The sequence below is a fragment of the Spinacia oleracea genome, chromosome 1, assembly GCF_020520425.1.
Source record: "Spinacia oleracea cultivar Varoflay chromosome 1, BTI_SOV_V1, whole genome shotgun sequence".
NCBI classification, from domain to species: domain Eukaryota; kingdom Viridiplantae; phylum Streptophyta; class Magnoliopsida; order Caryophyllales; family Amaranthaceae; genus Spinacia; species Spinacia oleracea.
In genome coordinates, this window is record NC_079487.1 from 17,965,413 (window position 1) to 17,981,949 (window position 16,537).

Below are 16,537 nucleotides of genomic sequence, written 5' to 3' on the forward strand. Positions count from 1 at the left end.
TTCTAGGTGTGGGACTATGTTGAGGGAAGTTTGGTTTCCACGGGATTTGGGTGTTTGTTCCAGTTTGGTTAATTGGAGGTCATTGGGACTGACCGTTAAGTCTTAGTTTAGGTTTGCGATGAGTTTCATTCTCATTGCATTCAAAATTTCATATATGAGATTTTCTCCCCATTTTTTGGGGATTCATAGTATGCTACTCGGATTGTGTCTTTTTCCCTTTAAAGGGAGGTTTCAAGGTTTGTTGTCCCGTGATGTTACTTTCCTTCTGTGTCTTGCATTATGTTTCGAGTGCCACAAGTTATTAGGGGACCATCTCAGTTGTTTTTATTGCATATTTGCACAATATAAAATTAATGCTGCTATAAGAATGTAGATAGAATAGACTTATCTGGAAGATGCAAACAATCGGATGAACATGCAACGAACAATTGTTGCGCCGTGGGGTACCACTGCCCTAAAAGACGATTCTGCACTGCCTCCTGGTGTAGTAGAACAAAAGCGGTCGCCCTCCAAGATTAACACAACTCCGAATTTGTGTGCACGCACAAACCCGAATGGAGTCAGAACATATGCCCAAAACCGAGAGCAATTTGGGAGAGAAAACATGTGTTTTTATTTTCTGGAACTGTGTATTGTGTATATATTTTGGGAAGGTACAAAATTTGATTAAATCCCACTTACCTACTCTTAACGGTCAAAGCGAGCCCCTTCATTCTGAATTAAAGAATGAATCCATTCTCCCCAGGTAGGATTCGAACCTACGACCAATCAGTTAACAGCCGACCGCTCTACCACTGAGCTACTGAGGAACAACGGGAGACTCGATCTCATAGATTTCAATTCTCGTTCTCAACCCATGACCAATATGAGCTCGAAGCTTCCTTCGTAACTCCCGGAACTTCTTCGTAGTGGCTCCCTTCCATGCCTCATTTCATAGGGAACCTCAAAGTGGCTTTATTTCATTATATTCCATCCATATCCCAATTCCATTCATTTAATATCCCTTTGGTGTCATCAACATAAGAGATGTCGGTTCTAGTCTATCTCTTTCCTATATATGGAAAGTTAAAAAATCATCATATAATAATCCAGAAATTGCAATACAAAAGAAAAAGGGAGGTTTGTGATGATTTTTCAATCTTTTCTACTAGGTAATCTAGTATCCTTATGCATGAAGATAATCAATTCGGTCGTTGTGGTCGGACTCTATTATGGATTTCTGACCACATTCTCCATAGGGCCCTCTTATCTCTTCCTTCTCCGAGCTCAGGTTATGGAAGAAGGAGAAGAAGGAACCGAGAAGAAGGTATCAGGAACAACAGGTTTTATTATGGGACAGCTCATGATGTTCATATCGATCTATTATACGCCTCTGCATCTAGCATTGGGTAGACCTCATACAATAACTGTCCTAGCTCTACCCTATCTTTTGTTTCATTTCTTCTGGAACAATCACAAACACTTTTTTGATTATGGATCCACTAGCAGAAATTCAATGCGTAATCTCAGCATTCAATGTGTATTCCTGAATAATCTCATTTTTCAATTATTCAACTATTTCATTTTACCAAGTTCAATGTTAGCTAGATTAGTGAACATTTATATGTTTCGATGCAACAACAAGATGTTATTTGTAACAAGTAGTTTTGTTGGTTGGTTAATTGGTCACATTTTATTCATGAAATGGGTTGGATTGGTATTAGTCTGGATACAGCAAAATAATTCTATTAGATCTAATAAGTACCTTGTGTCAGAATTGAGAAATTCTATGGCTCGAATCTTTAGTATTCTCTTCTTTATTACCTGAGTCTACTATTTAGGCAGAATGCCGTCACCTATTTTTACTAACAAACTGAAACAAATGCTAGAAACGAACGAAATTGAGGAAGAAACAAATTTAGAAATAGAAAAAACTTCCGAAACGAAGGAGACTAAACAGGAAGAAGAGGGATTCACCGAAGAAGATCCTTCTCCTTCCCTTTTTTCGGAAGAAAAGGAGGATCCGGACAAAATCGATGAAACGGAAAAGATCCGAGTGAATGGAAAGGACAAAACAAAGGATGAATTTCACTTAAAAGAAGCATGCTATAAAAATAGCCCAACTTCTTATTCTGGGAATCAAGATATTTCAAAGTTAGAAATACTTAAAAAAGAAAAGAAAATCCTATTATGGTTTCAAAAACCCCTTATTTTTCTTCTTTTCGACTATAAACGTTGGAATCGTCCAATGCGATATATAAAAAACAATCGGTTTGAAAATGCGGTAAGAAATGAAATGTCACAATATTTTTTTTATACATGTCAAAATGATGGAAAACAAAGAATTTCTTTTACATATCCACCTAGTTTATCAATTTTCTGGGAAATGATACAAAGAAAGATTTCTTTGGCTACAACAGAAAAATTCTTATATGATGATGAACTATACAATTATTGGATTTATACGAATGAACAAAAAAAAAACAGCTTAAGCAATGAATTTGCTAATAGAATTACAGTTCTAGACAAAGGACTTTTTTATATAGATGTACTTGATAAAAAAACTAGATTATGTAAAAGTAAAAATGAATATTTACAAAAAGACCATGATCCTTTATTAAATGGATCCTATCGTGGTATAATAAAAAAAACTCTTTTACCTTTTATAAATAATGATGAAACTACAGTAAAAAAATTAATAGATGAAATTTTTATAAATAAAATTCATAGTGTTCTGGGTAATTGTAATAATTACCAGGAATTTGAATATAAAAAAGATCCATTTAAGAAAAACCCAATATCATCAAAAATTAGACATTTCGTAACTTTAATGAGTCAATTTGATGGAGAATCAACATTCAATCAAAAAGGGATTTCTTTACTTTCAGAACACAAACAAATTTGTTCAGAAGATCCAGAAATATTTTTCAAATTTTTAGTTGATACAATCATGGCGGATTCCTTTACTCAAACAATTCCAAAAGAATCGATTGGAATAAAAGAAATAAGTAAAAAGGTTCCTCATTGGTCATACCAACTAATTGATGAATCCGAACAAGAGGAAATGGGAAATGAAAAACAAGTATCATGGCCTCATCAAATTCGCTCAAGGAGCGGAAAAGAAGTAGTTTTTTTTACGGATAAACAAGAAAATACCGACAATCCTACCCCTAATACTGCTGATATATCTGAGCAAGCGGACGAAGTGGTTTTGACACGTTATCCACAAGAATCTGATTTTCGTCGAGATATAATCAAAGGTTCCATGCGTAGTCAAAGACGTAAAATAGTTATTTGGGAATTGTTTCAAGCAAATATACATTCCCCACTTTTTTTAGACAGAACGAATAAATCCTCTTTTTTTTCTATTACTTTTTCCAGATTAATTAAACGAATTTTTAAAAATTATATGGGAAAAAACCCATAATTGGATATTTCTAATTATAAAGAAGAAGAATTAAAAAAAAAAAAAAAAAAAAAAAAGCTAAAGAGCACAAAAAAGACAAAGAAAAAAAACAAGAACAAATACGACTAGACATAGCCGAAACTTGGGATACTATTCCAGGTGCTCAAATAAGAAGTTTGATATTACTAACTCAATCAATTCTTAGAAAATACATTCTATTGCCTTTATTGATAACAGGAAAAAATATCAGTCGTATATTATTATTCCAACTTCCTGAGTGGTCGGACGATTTTAAGGAGTGGACTAGTGAAATGCATATTAAATGTACCGGCCTACATAATAATCAAACTTTAGGAAAAGCAAGAGACCAAAAACGGCTAGATTAATAAAGATTGTAACGGCCGCCATTAAGGATAATTAAACCAACGGTTACGTAATCAATACAGATTCCCGTAATAATGTTTTAACCGAAACAGCCCGGTACGAAAAGAATATGTAGGCCCACAAACCCACCTCACGCCCGCGCATCACATTCCCAAGAGCCAAAGGCCCATGGCACGACCTAACCCGGCCAGTCGGAACGCGCGCACGTGTGTGTGCTATGTGTCCACCCATACCACTCTCACACTTTCTCAAACAAGAGTTACACCTTCAACCCAATATATAAACAAAGAGGAAAAGAGTAATACTTTCAATGTGGGACAAAAACAACAATCACATTTTTACACTCTTTTCTTTTGTATTTCCTAACAAGAACTTCCAACAATCCCCCACAGGTTCGAAGCTGAGAAAAAGAAAGAAAAGAACTAATTGGTTTTGGACAAAACATACCAATTGAATAGGTGCCAGTGTCTTTCGACTTGAATTAACACTTAGTGACATTTGATCTATGATCTCTTTCCTACCAAGTGACTTTCGTATTGAACTTGATAGGGAGTTAGAAACCCATCACTCAAAGCATGCAACTGAATATGTATGATATTCTGACTCCGCGAATAAAGTGACGCCTTATACTGGCCATACGTCCGACCTGGATATGCTCATAGTGAAGGAAATAATGCCCTTGGTACAAGTATGCATTTAATGTTAAGTCTAATAAATGCGGTTCAGTATTAATGAACAAGTTAATAATTCAGTGAGATCAAGTGAGCTGAATGCCTAGCTAGAGGCCGCTTCAGTTCAAGTGGAATTAATGATATTAATCCACAGCTTACTCGTGACTAAACCCGTAGGGTCACACAAATAGTACGTAAACGGATCAAGTATTTAATGGCATTAAATACTCCATCTATGGATATTCGGAATCGACGGATCTTGGTTTCAGTGGGAGCTGAGATCGTCAAAAGCAAGAAATGAATACTCCGGAAACGATGATATTGCCGGAAACGGAAATATGGATCGTATCGGAAATATAAATATTATCCAAGTCGTAGATGTTGCCGGAAACGGAAACATGGTACGTATCGGAAAATATTATCGGAAATGGAAATATTAATTACCGTAATCGGAAATATTACCGGAAACGGAAATATTATCGGAATCGGAAAATAATTCCGGAAACGGAAATATTAAATATTTGTTCGAAGCGGAAAATAATTCCGGAATCGGAAATGTTAAATATTGTTCGTATCGGAAATGAATTCCGGAATCGGGAATTTAATCGGAAGCGTATCGTACGAATTAGCATCGGACGAGGCTCGCTAGGCGAAGACCCAGTACGAAGCCAGGCCGTCGCCCAGCAGGCCAAGCGCAACAAACCACACGCCAAGCCTCGACCAGGCCCAGCGCAATGCCAGGCCCAGCCAAGGCCTGTGGCGCGCGCGGAGCAGTCGTGGGCTGCGGCGATGGGCTGCGAGCAAAGTGCAGCTCGCGTGGGCTGTGCTCGTGCTCATGCTCGTGTACGGTTGTGTGCAAACAAATCCTAAAGCTATTAGAATTTGTCATATGATTAAATCCTAATCCTAATAGATAAAGTTTATTTAATAGAGTCCTAGCATGATTCTAATTAACCTAAACTAGTATTCTAATAGGATTATAAGTCCTTTTCCATAACTCTATAAATAGGGGCCTAGGGTCACAAATTTATGAACAACATTGAAGTATTCAAAGGTAAGATTTTGAAGCAAAAATCAGCCAAATACTTGCAACCATTTAGCCGAAATTCCTAGGAACCTTAAGGGCGATTCTAGTTGGTCAAGCTTAAGGCGGATCCGGACGTGCTGTGGACTATCTACGGAGGGACGACACTTGGAGTCCTAAAGACTTGTTCTTGTTCGGTTTGGGCGCAGCTAGGGAAGGCACGCTACAAAGTGTATGCATCTGAATTATGCTAAATGATTATGTGTAAATAATATGTTTCCTGACATTAAGGTTTTCCGCATGATTTATGTTTTGTCATATGTATCATAACCTAACACATAGGTGCTCTAGAGAATAGCCCATATCGCAATTCTCATAGGAAGCGGCCACACTTCCACACCTACGTAGGTGAATCCCATCAAGTGTGAGCTACCTTCACACCACCAAAAATATGGATATGGGATCATTAAGAGCCGTATGCTCAACCTCTTTCCAATTGTAGCAAGCACGTAATAACATCTAGGGGATGGACAAATATAAAATTTTGTGCTTCCCAATTGTATCATAATATCTTCCTTTGAACTCTGAGAGTAGGAGTTCAGTACTTTACAATTCATCCAATGGGCCTCAAGCTCATCCCTTCCAATGTTTCCAAAACTAGTTTTCATTATAGGTCTTTTCATTTACGGATCCGCTTTATACATTTCAGACTTTACACAGTCTAAAGATTTACTCAATAGACAACATATCTTTGACGGTCTTATGCCTCAAATGTCTGTCTTTCTTCCATTATAGGCATGGTTGTTTGCAACAACAATTGCAACTGAAGGAGCTAACTTCCCCCACAGTGGAATATCTGCAAGCACAATCCTCAACCATTTTGCCTCATAACCTGCCAACTCAATAGCAACAAATTTATATTCTATATTAGTCATAGTAGTCAGTACAAGATTGCTTGTAAGATTTCCAAGATACAGCTCCACCCCTTAGAGTGAAGACATAACAACTATTGGAGTGAATTTTATAATTGTGAAATACCTAATAGGCATCACATGACCCTCCAACACACTTGGAAATTTGGAGTAGTGCAAACTCCAATACATGGTACTCATATGGTACCTGAAGCAATCACCTAATAGCATCCCAATAATTACTTGGGCTATGATTGTACCTGCTCAATCCACTCACATAATAATCAATGTCAAGCGTAGTGTAGTTCATACGAACTAGATCACTTTTATCTTAGCATATTCAGATTGACGAACTAGATCACTTTTATCTTTAAGTAGATGTTTGGATCAAAAGGAGTATTAACTTGATCGACATTAAATGAGAGAAAAGTTTTAAGCAAATTTCCCCCTTATTGAGACAGACTAAGACAAATGCTTTTTGGAGTCCTTATGAATTTTACTCCCAAAATTACATTTGCCTCAACCATGTGGTTTACCATTTCAAAATTCTGAAGAATTTTTTTTTTTAATCTCATTTATTCGATCCAAGTTAGTGTCAAACATATCATCTCATCTACATAAAAACAAACGATCACACAACCAAAAGAATCATGCTTAGAATAAACACAAGAGTCACTTCCAATGACATGAAAAACATTACCAGATATAGCCTTGTCAAACTTGTAATGCCGTCATTTAGGAGCTTGCTTAAGTCTTTCAACGTACGATTTAACCAACTTACAGACCTTGTTCACTTAACATCTTATATTTAGTCATATGAGCTCGGCTTCATAGTGTAAAGTGCAATATACTTATGCTTTGCATCTCCTCATAACATTACACACTACCACCTAGTGAAAAACAAATTTACTAGTAATGGAGTGATCGTCCCAACTACAAAGACACAACAAATCAAGAGTAAATGATCACCACATTATATTTACAAACTCATTAGCATATTATTTTGAGAGTACTTCCTCAAAATCTATCAATAATAGTATTCTAGAACCACAACAAGTGCATAATATGTACTTGACAATTACCAAACATTCTCCATGCAATGAGAATAAGATTAAAAGTGCATGTACCAACTCATTAGCCTTACCAAGCCATCAAGTATCATATAACTGATATCGAACCTTCATCTTAGCTTAAGACATTAGGAACATTAGTCTCACCAACATCATTATAGTGTGTGAGAACCAACAACATATGATTACCACAATCCATATTGGCATACTCAAAACTTATAGTTTAGGTTACACACATGCAATAAATCCCAAACATTATAAGCCAAGAAAAGGAGTAGCTTTTAATAAAACTTCCCATACCACTATGTATGTAGACGCTTGAAACGATTCTTTCGTAGCTTTACAAACATACTCACCATTACCAAGTTTGCATTTAACTTCTTAGTTAGTCTCAAACACTATACTAGCTCACCCCCACATTGCACAACTATTTACCAAAATAAGTGTTATGCATAAAAGGGGCACAAGTAAAACATATATGAATAGTAATAGATATTCATATAGTATAAAGCGATTAAAGAGTTATTTATTGTCGTGCAAGATGGATATACTACCATCACTTCACATGTTCGCCAACTAGTATATCAACAACCTCATTAGTATTGCTAGCATCACAGAAAAGTAGCCGTGTCAACTGTGACGTCTGTGAGTCTAACGAACCTGCATAATCTTACTTGCGACAAATGCGACATTCAAACCAAAGTGTCATCCACAACCTTAAAATAGCACAATATATAAGGTCAACCATTGATGAGAATTAGATAAATACTTATCCACATACCACGGCTAATTTGACAAAAATTATCATATTTTACACTCACAAATGTATATTCCCTCATAAATAGCATAACTAATTGCAACAAATCATGACACAAATCGTCACAATTAGTTTTCGACCTATTACATACTTGATAAAGTTGTGAATTAATTAACTCAAAAATTAATTTATAAACCATCACAAATAACCAACAGATCAAATGCACCAAAACTAATCCCCACTGCATAACCATTGTAAAAATGATATGGTCTGAGTAGCCAGATCTGTTTTCACAAATAATCCCACTATAATTTATGACTTTAAATTAACATAAATAGAAATTGAGAAAACTCTCTTTTGTTACTGTAACGTCTACAATAAAGAAGGACAAAAATGCCAATTAAAAATAGCAAAGAAAAGTAACCATTATTTGACAAGGTTACAAATTCCCTTCCACTCAAAATTGTAAATTGTATATTATATGGAGAAAGTCTTCTATTACTCCAAAGATCAACTGAAGGAAAAAGAAACCCAAAGAACTTCCTCTTATAGGTCTAAAAATCAAACGCCCATAAATTAAACCAACAATGTAGATCTCCTCCATAATTAGAATTGGAAGCAAAAAATATTATCCTAAGTATTAAACAACATGTGGCTCGTGACCGAAAGGGAAGCTCTACGTCCTTTAAGTTATCAAGGACGCACATGGTCGAAATTTGTAACTAATTTCCTATCGAACGAACTCGGGTTACATTAAAAGTCCGACTCATTCATAAACTTTGAATGCTGAACACAATAATTACACAATGAGGTTAAAGTGTTAAACGTTGGAGACAATTAAAAAATACATATCTCCTCATGAGCAGTATGCTATAAAGAGTAGACCATCAAAACGTCAATCAAGGGTTTACCGCAATCTTAGTTTTGATCATAAAGTTTCTGGCATCAAAATTCCAATCTAACATTCACCACAAATCTGGAATAATAATAATAATAATAGTGTCGTACTTATAAACACTAGAAGACAATAGGCATTAGAGTATTATCATTTTAAGCGTAATGAAAAATTAAAAATCCTCAAATAACGCATTTGGAGATTTGGTATCAAGTAATCCTACAAGAAATTAAATAACTAATACGGAGTGTTTGGGCTCCCAATTGATATTCAATTGGGCCACTAAGTCCAAAACCCAATGGCTCAAAACAGCAACATCAAACCTGCCACAAACCAACATGGCTATTCAGCCATCCACTAAGGCCCAAGGCCCAATAGCAATAAATGACCTATGGGCATTTATTATGCAAACACTATAAATAGGCCGCCAAGGCTCACACCTCAAGGTACGTCCAATTTACCGCCTTAAGACTACTCTTCTAGAGAACTTCTCTCTAGAATCCGAGCATCGTTCTTACTTAGGCATCGGAGGGGCTTTCCTCGGAAACACCCCCGAGGCTAATGAATTTACTCTTGTGCAGGTGAATTCGGACTCGACTCATTCAAGCAAGCAAGATCTTCGACACACACGAAAGGGCCTTCATTCGAAGCCCATTGTTTCCACCTTTACAACACCGGAACAATTTCGCGCCGTCTGTGGGGAAGAACACTTCAAAGCCTTGAAAGACATTAACCACCTCTTTCTGCAAAATGGTTAATGATGTTGTCAACAACAATGATGACGATATGATAGTGCGGTCAGATTCATAATCTGACGAGGAAGCGCATCCTCAATCAGTGGCGAGGTCACAGCCAAGCAGAGCTACGACCGCCACAAACGCAGGACCTCCAATCCCAACTAGGGAAGATCTCAATGCGGCCATGACCATCATGCAAAACTTCCTCTTCAACGCGAAACAACAAGGATTGGCAAAAGACCGCAGAGAGGAGAGGAGGACCAAGCGACGGCTGAACGAGCCGCTCAGTGTAGAGGTCTCTAGACCCGAACGAGAACTCCCTCCCTTGACAGGAACACACCTTACGTCGAGATGGATGGAAAGCACGTGGGACACCCAAAAAAGAGCACAACAACAACCAGATTGGTTTGCAAAACCAACACCTACTCCAACAGCTCTCCAAAGCGGATCGACTACTCCTAACACTCGGATCCGAAGCTCGGTACTCAGCAGGTTGAGGCCCTCGGTCCATTCGAGGTTAACACCTTCGATCCATTCAAGGCTCGGGGTAGGCGAATCAAGTAGATCCAGCGAACGGCCCGAGGTCAGTAGCCGAGAAAGAAGAAGAGACAGGAGGCATGATCGAACCCCTAGCCCCCGTCGTACGCCCGAGCGTTCTAACCACAGAACCCCGGCAAACAAAGGCATCAGGGCTAGACTCGGGAAAAGAATCATGACTGCCACATCATCCCCTTTCTCGGACGAGCTGATCATGGAAGAAATCCCCAAGGTCAGGCTGCCAGCACACCTGACATATAGCAGAACCACGGATCCGAGGGATCACATCATCTCCTACGAGCAACAAATGTTCTTGAGCCCCTACTCCGAAGCATGTTGGTGCAAATATTTCCCAACCACGCTAACCGGAGTGGCGGGAGAGTGGTTCAGATCGCTGCCGAAGGGATCGATCAAAAGCTGGAAGAAGTTAAAGAAGAGATTCTGCACGTAGTTCGTGAGCAACAATCGCCCCGAACGAACCACCGCAGAATTAACCTGAATTCAACAAGAAAGAGACGAAAGTCTAAGAGAATTCATGGCCAGATTCATGAAGGAATCAACAAACATACCAAACTTGCAGCCAGACGTGGCCATCTTCGCTTTAAAGCACGCACTCCAGGAGGGAAAATTCCGTGACAAACTTTCGATGAAAAACCCCTCCAAAATAGCCGACGTGCTCCAAATGGCTGATGCATTCATCAGAACCGAAGAGTTCAACAAGGCTGCTGCAAGGTTGAAAGGATCGTCGGATCCGAGAGATACGAAAAATGTCCAGAGCAAGCCCGAGGGCGGCTCAAGGAAAGGGAAAGAGAAGGTGGGAGTTAGAGATATGAGCCCGAAGAAAGACGGGAGAAGGGGTGAACTTCAACCCAAATACACTAACTACACTCCACTAGCTCTGCCCCGAAAGGAAATTTTTAGCCTCAACAGAAATGATGAGAAGTGGAAGCTACCAGGGAAGCTCAAGTCCAACCCAGCTTGGAGAAACAAGAACAAATCGTGCGGGTTTCACGATGACTTCGGTCACCACAACGAAGAATGCAACTCGCTAAAAGATAACATTGAGGACCTCGTTCGCCGAGGCTACCTGAAACAATACTTGTTAGACCGAAGGGAGGAAAAAGAAAAGGCCGCAAGCGGCAAACCACACGAGCAATCCCAGAAAAGGGTTTACAAAGCAACAGCGCAGAAGAAGAATGACATCTTGGTGGTGTTCGTGGGGCAGAGGTCTGGCCAGGCCAGCAAGAAACACCTAAGAGCTCTCTCCCATCGAGTCAACTTCAGCGCCGTGGGAGACAGCCAACCACACCCCCCGAACATGACTTTCACTGCTGATGATTGCTTCGGGGTCCAATACAAACATGACGATCCCTTGGTAATTTCCATGGATCTCAATAACCACAACGTACACCGAGTATTGGTCGACAGAGGAAGTGCCGTCAACATCATCTTCAGAAATTGCTTCGAGCAACTGGTTCTCGAGGAGTCAGAAGAATCGCTGACGAAAGTTAGCTACCCCCTGATCGGATTCAACGGATCCGCAGCTATCCCTTGGGGAAAGATCACCCTACCAGTTACGGTTGGCGAAGGCCAAGCAGCAAAAACCCTCCGAGACGAATTCCTAGTGATGGATTGCGACTCAGTATACAATGTCATCATGGGGAGAACCATGATTCACAAAATGCAAGCAATCCCATCCACATACCATCAGCTGATGAAATACGTCTCGGACGCAGGATTTGCCGAGCGAATTAGAGGTGATCAAGAGGTTGCAAGAAGAACCTGCCACACCGCCATCCGAAAGCCTAAATTAGGAGACGGTTCCGAGGCTGAGGAAGAAAAGAAAGATTCTCCAAAAGAGGAAAATGAGGCAAAGAGGAGAAAAGCAGGCACGAGCAGCCTATCTCCCGCGGAGGTCGATGCTCGCCCCGAAACCCTATCTCCCGAGCCAGATCAAGAAATGGAGGATATCTTCCTCGAAAAAGATTCAGACAGGAGCGTCCGAATAGGCAAGGGCCTAAGCTCGGGGCTCCGAATCGATTTGATCCAACTGCTTAGGGATCATAAAGACATTTTTGCATGGTCAGCAGCAGACATGCCAGGGATAGATCCGAAGCTGATTTGTCACAAGATGGACGTCAACGCTGAAGCTCGGCCAAGCTAACTGAAAAAGAAGAATTACTCCTCGGAGAAAAACAAAGCCATCGCCGAAGAGGTAAAAAAGTTGCAAGAGGCTGGATTCATCGAGCCATGCATGTACCCCAAATGGTTGGCCAACGTGGTAATGGTCAAGAAATCAAACGGCTCTTGGCGAATGTGCGTGGATTTCACAGATCTGAACCGAGCCTGCCCCAAAGACTGTTATCCCCTGTCGAGGATAGACCAATTGGTAGACTCTACAAGCGGCCATGCACTGCTCAGCTTCATGGACACCTTCTCGGGATACCATCAAGTGTTCATGCACCCCGATGACAGGGCGAAGACAGCATTCATCACAAGTGCAGGAGTGTTCAACTACAAAATGATACCCTTCGGCTTGAAAAACGCCGGCGCTACCTACCAAAGGCTAGTTGATCACGTCTTCGCCGACCAGAAAGGGAGGAACGTCGAGGTTTATGTAGACGATTCCATCGTAAAAAGCATCAAGGAGGAGGACCATGTCAAAGACTTGGCCGAGACCTTCGGAAATCTGAGGAAATACAACATGAAACTGAACCCGAAAAAGTGTGTCTTCGGGGTGAAGTCCGGAAAGTTCCTCGGATTCATGGTAAGCGAAAGAGGAATTGATGCAAACCCGGACAAAGTCCAAGCAGCATTGGATCTACCCGAGCCGAGGACCAAGAGAGACGTGCAGAGGCTAACCGGCAGGTTAGTCGCACTAACAAGGTTCATATCAAAAGCCTCGGACAAAGGAGCTCCTTTCTTCCAAGCGCTAAAACCAAAAAATCTCCCCAGAGGAGAAGCAGAGCCAATCAAGAAAAAGGGCGTCCCGAGGAAAGTGGACCCCGAGATGATATGGGAACAAAAGCAAAGAGAGGCTTTCCAACAGCTTAGAGCCCACCTAGCCCAATTGCCGACACTGGCCAGACCAAAGGAAGGGGAGACCCTATATCTATATGTCGCAGTTAGCCCCGGAACCGTCAGTGCAGTACTCCTTCGGGAAGAAGAGAAAAAGCAACAGCTGATTTACTTCACCAGCCGAACACTCACAGGGGCCGAAACTCGGTACCCACTCATTGAGAAAGTTGCATATGCAGTGGTGGTAGCTGCACGGAAACTGAGGCCATACTTCGACTCCAATCAGATCAAAGTACTGACCGACCAACCGCTCGAGAAAGTACTTGACAAGATAGAGAGGTCGGGAAATTTGGCTGCCTGGGCCTTCGAGCTATCAGAATTCGGCATCAAATATCAGCCGAGGACAGCCATCAAGGCACAGGCACTGGCAGACTTCTTGGCCGAATGCTCATACCAAGAGATGTTGGATGATACGAAATGCACTTGGGAGGTCTTCACTGACGGATCTTCCACAGTAAACGGCTCGGGAGCAGGAGTTGTATTAATCCCCCCAGCAGGGAAAAGCATAGAGTATGCATTGAAGTTCGGCTTCAAAACAACTAACAACGAGGCCGAATATGAGGTCGCGATCGCAGGGATAGAGCTTTGCTTATCCCTGGAGGCCGAACATGTTTGTCTCAAAACTGATTCCCAGCTTGTAGCCAACCACATCCGAGGGGAGTATGAGGCCAAGTGGCCCAGCATGACAGCTTACCTAGCGAAAATCAAATCCTTAACGTCAAAGTTAAGATCCTTTGAAGTCATCCTCATTCCCCGAGGACAAAACACGCAAGCTGACGCACTGTCAAAAATCGCAAGCTCAACACTCATCGACCTAAACAGGTCGGTCCACGTGGAGGTTCACCAAGAGAGAAGCATTGATTTGCACCCCCCCACAGTATGCAGTTTACGTACCGAGCCTAGCTGGATGGACGCAGTAATTGCATACAAAGAAAGGGGAGAACTTCCCGAAGACAAGCTACAGGCGAGAAAGCTGAAAAGATTCAACAAATGGTTCATCATTGACGCCAAAGGAGAGCTCATGAGGAAATCATTCTCTGCTCTATTGCTGAAATGTGTGGGTCCAACCGACGCTGACTACATCCTAAGGGAAATCCACCTCGGAATATGCGAAAACCACATCGGAGGCAGGACATTGGCACACAAAGCCCTTCGGGCCGGATACTGGTGGCCCACTATGGTTTCCGAAGCAAAGCAGATGGCAAGGAAATGCGAGAAGTGCCAAAAATTCGCACCAGCTATCCACCAACCAGCTCAAACTCTACAATCAACACTATATCCCTTACCATTCGCACAGTGGGGGTTAGACATCATTGGTCCCTTCCCCTCAGCTGCGAGCCAAAAGAAGTGGTTGATTGTAGGAGTCGACTATTTCAGCAAATGGATCGAAGCCGAAGCTGTTTCCTCCATCACCGAACCTCAGGTTCGCAAGTTCATATGGCAGAACATCATCACAAGGTTCGGCATACTAAGACTAATGGTCTTCGACCACGGGAAACAGTTCGACAACACCCCGCTGCAAAAATGGTGCAAGCAATTCGGCATCCACCTAGCTTACTCGGCAGTCTGCCACCCACAAAGCAACGGGCAAGCCGAAGCTGCAAACAAAATCATCCTCAACGCACTCAAGAAAAGAGTCGAGGATGATAAAAACAAATGGCTAGAAGAGCTACCTGGAACGTTATGGTCCCTTCGGACCACCGAGAAGGAAGCCACTGGGCAAACACCATTCCATCTAGGTACGGGTCCGAGGCTGTCATCCCTGTGGAAATCGGAGCAGAAAGTTTGAGGATCCAGGCATACAACAAGTATGATGGACTCCAAGGAGAAAGCAACGACCAACTTCTGTCCGAAGCTCTTGACCTACTAGATGAAGCTCGGAACGATGCTAGAACACTCAACGCAGCCTACTTACAGAGGGTCAACAAGCATTACAATCGAAGAGTCAACGCCAGACCTCTAAAGGTCGGCGATCTAGTACTCAGAAACGCCGCCTCGGTTCAGAAAGGACGGATCCATGGAAAACTCTCAGCCACCTGGGAAGGACCATACATCATCCATTCCGAAAAAAGGTCGGGCACTTTTATGGTGAAACAGTTAGATGGAACAATCTTGAAGAACCATTGGAATACCGATGTTCTCAAGAAATATTTTGTATGATCTCTGTCTGTAATCCAAGTAAGTTGTTTAATGAGAAGAGGAAAGCCTTTGGCACCATGTGTTTCATTAAACCTATCTCTATATTTCAAAATTCATTGTCCTTTTATATACATGCAGCCTCGAATCTGATCAATCCGAGACTATAAACAGGTTGAGTTTGCCCATTCCTTGATAAAATGCAAGAAATGACCAAATCATATACTTCGGGGCATCGTCCAGAATCCTCGGATTCGCGATACCTCGATAAACCTTGTTCGCAACAAACAGTCGCTCAAATCAAGTTATAAAACTTCGGCTCAGATCCATGGATCGCCAAAGTCATAACTGAGAGGCAGACTAGCTATCTCTTGCCCAGGTTTCCGAACCACAAGAGATCGGAAGAACAATTCAGACCTCTTAGCAAATCGATGGATTTGAAGAGTCTGGAAATTAAAGAGTCTCTTAGCAGATCTACGGATTTGAAGAACTCGCAAACTTAAAGAGTCTCTTAGCAGATCTACGGATTTGAAGAACTCGTAAACTTAAAGAGTCTCTTAGCAGATCTACGGATTTGAAGAACTCGCAAACTTAAAGAGTCTCTTAGCAGATCTACGGATTTGAAGAACTCGCAGAAATAAAGAGTCACTCAGCAAATCTACAAAAAAGAAAGAGCTCGAAAAATCTACGGATTCAAAAGGCAGACTTAAAGCTTCGGAAGTGCAAAAGAAATTGAAAGGAGGCAGCCAAGTAACAAACATTCATTTTTTATTCAATATTCGGGGGAAGTACAAATACATCAAACAACAGGGTGCATACCCGAGGACCCTCAAAAATTGAAAACAAAATGAAACAGTTAAAATCGGCAGCCATCAACAGACAATACCGGCCTACCGAAGTACTAAGAAAGCAAAAAGAAATAAGTACAACGCAGCGCCGAGGCAAAAGGGGG

The 16,537-nt window shown here is 41.1% G+C and overlaps 1 protein-coding gene and 1 non-coding gene across 2 annotated transcripts; one reads left to right on the top strand and one right to left on the bottom strand.

Annotated features, from left to right (window-relative positions):
- Nucleotides 1–737: 737 nt before the first annotated feature.
- Nucleotides 738–809, bottom strand: TRNAN-GUU (transfer RNA asparagine (anticodon GUU)). Its single transcript has one exon. It is a non-coding gene; the product is annotated as a tRNA-Asn (tRNA).
- Nucleotides 810–1,003: 194 nt separating this feature from the next.
- Nucleotides 1,004–3,464, top strand: LOC130466284 (protein TIC 214). Its single transcript, XM_056835122.1, has one exon. The coding sequence runs from the start codon at nucleotides 1,127–1,129 to the stop codon at nucleotides 1,805–1,807; it is 681 nt and encodes a 226-aa protein (XP_056691100.1). The 5' UTR covers nucleotides 1,004–1,126; the 3' UTR covers nucleotides 1,808–3,464.
- The last annotated feature ends 13,073 nt before the right edge of the window (nucleotides 3,465–16,537 follow it).

Coding starts and splice junctions, on each gene's coding strand:
- LOC130466284 (XM_056835122.1), top strand. CDS start 1,127: ATGATTTTTCAATCTTTTCTACTAGGTAATCTAGTATCCTTATGCATG.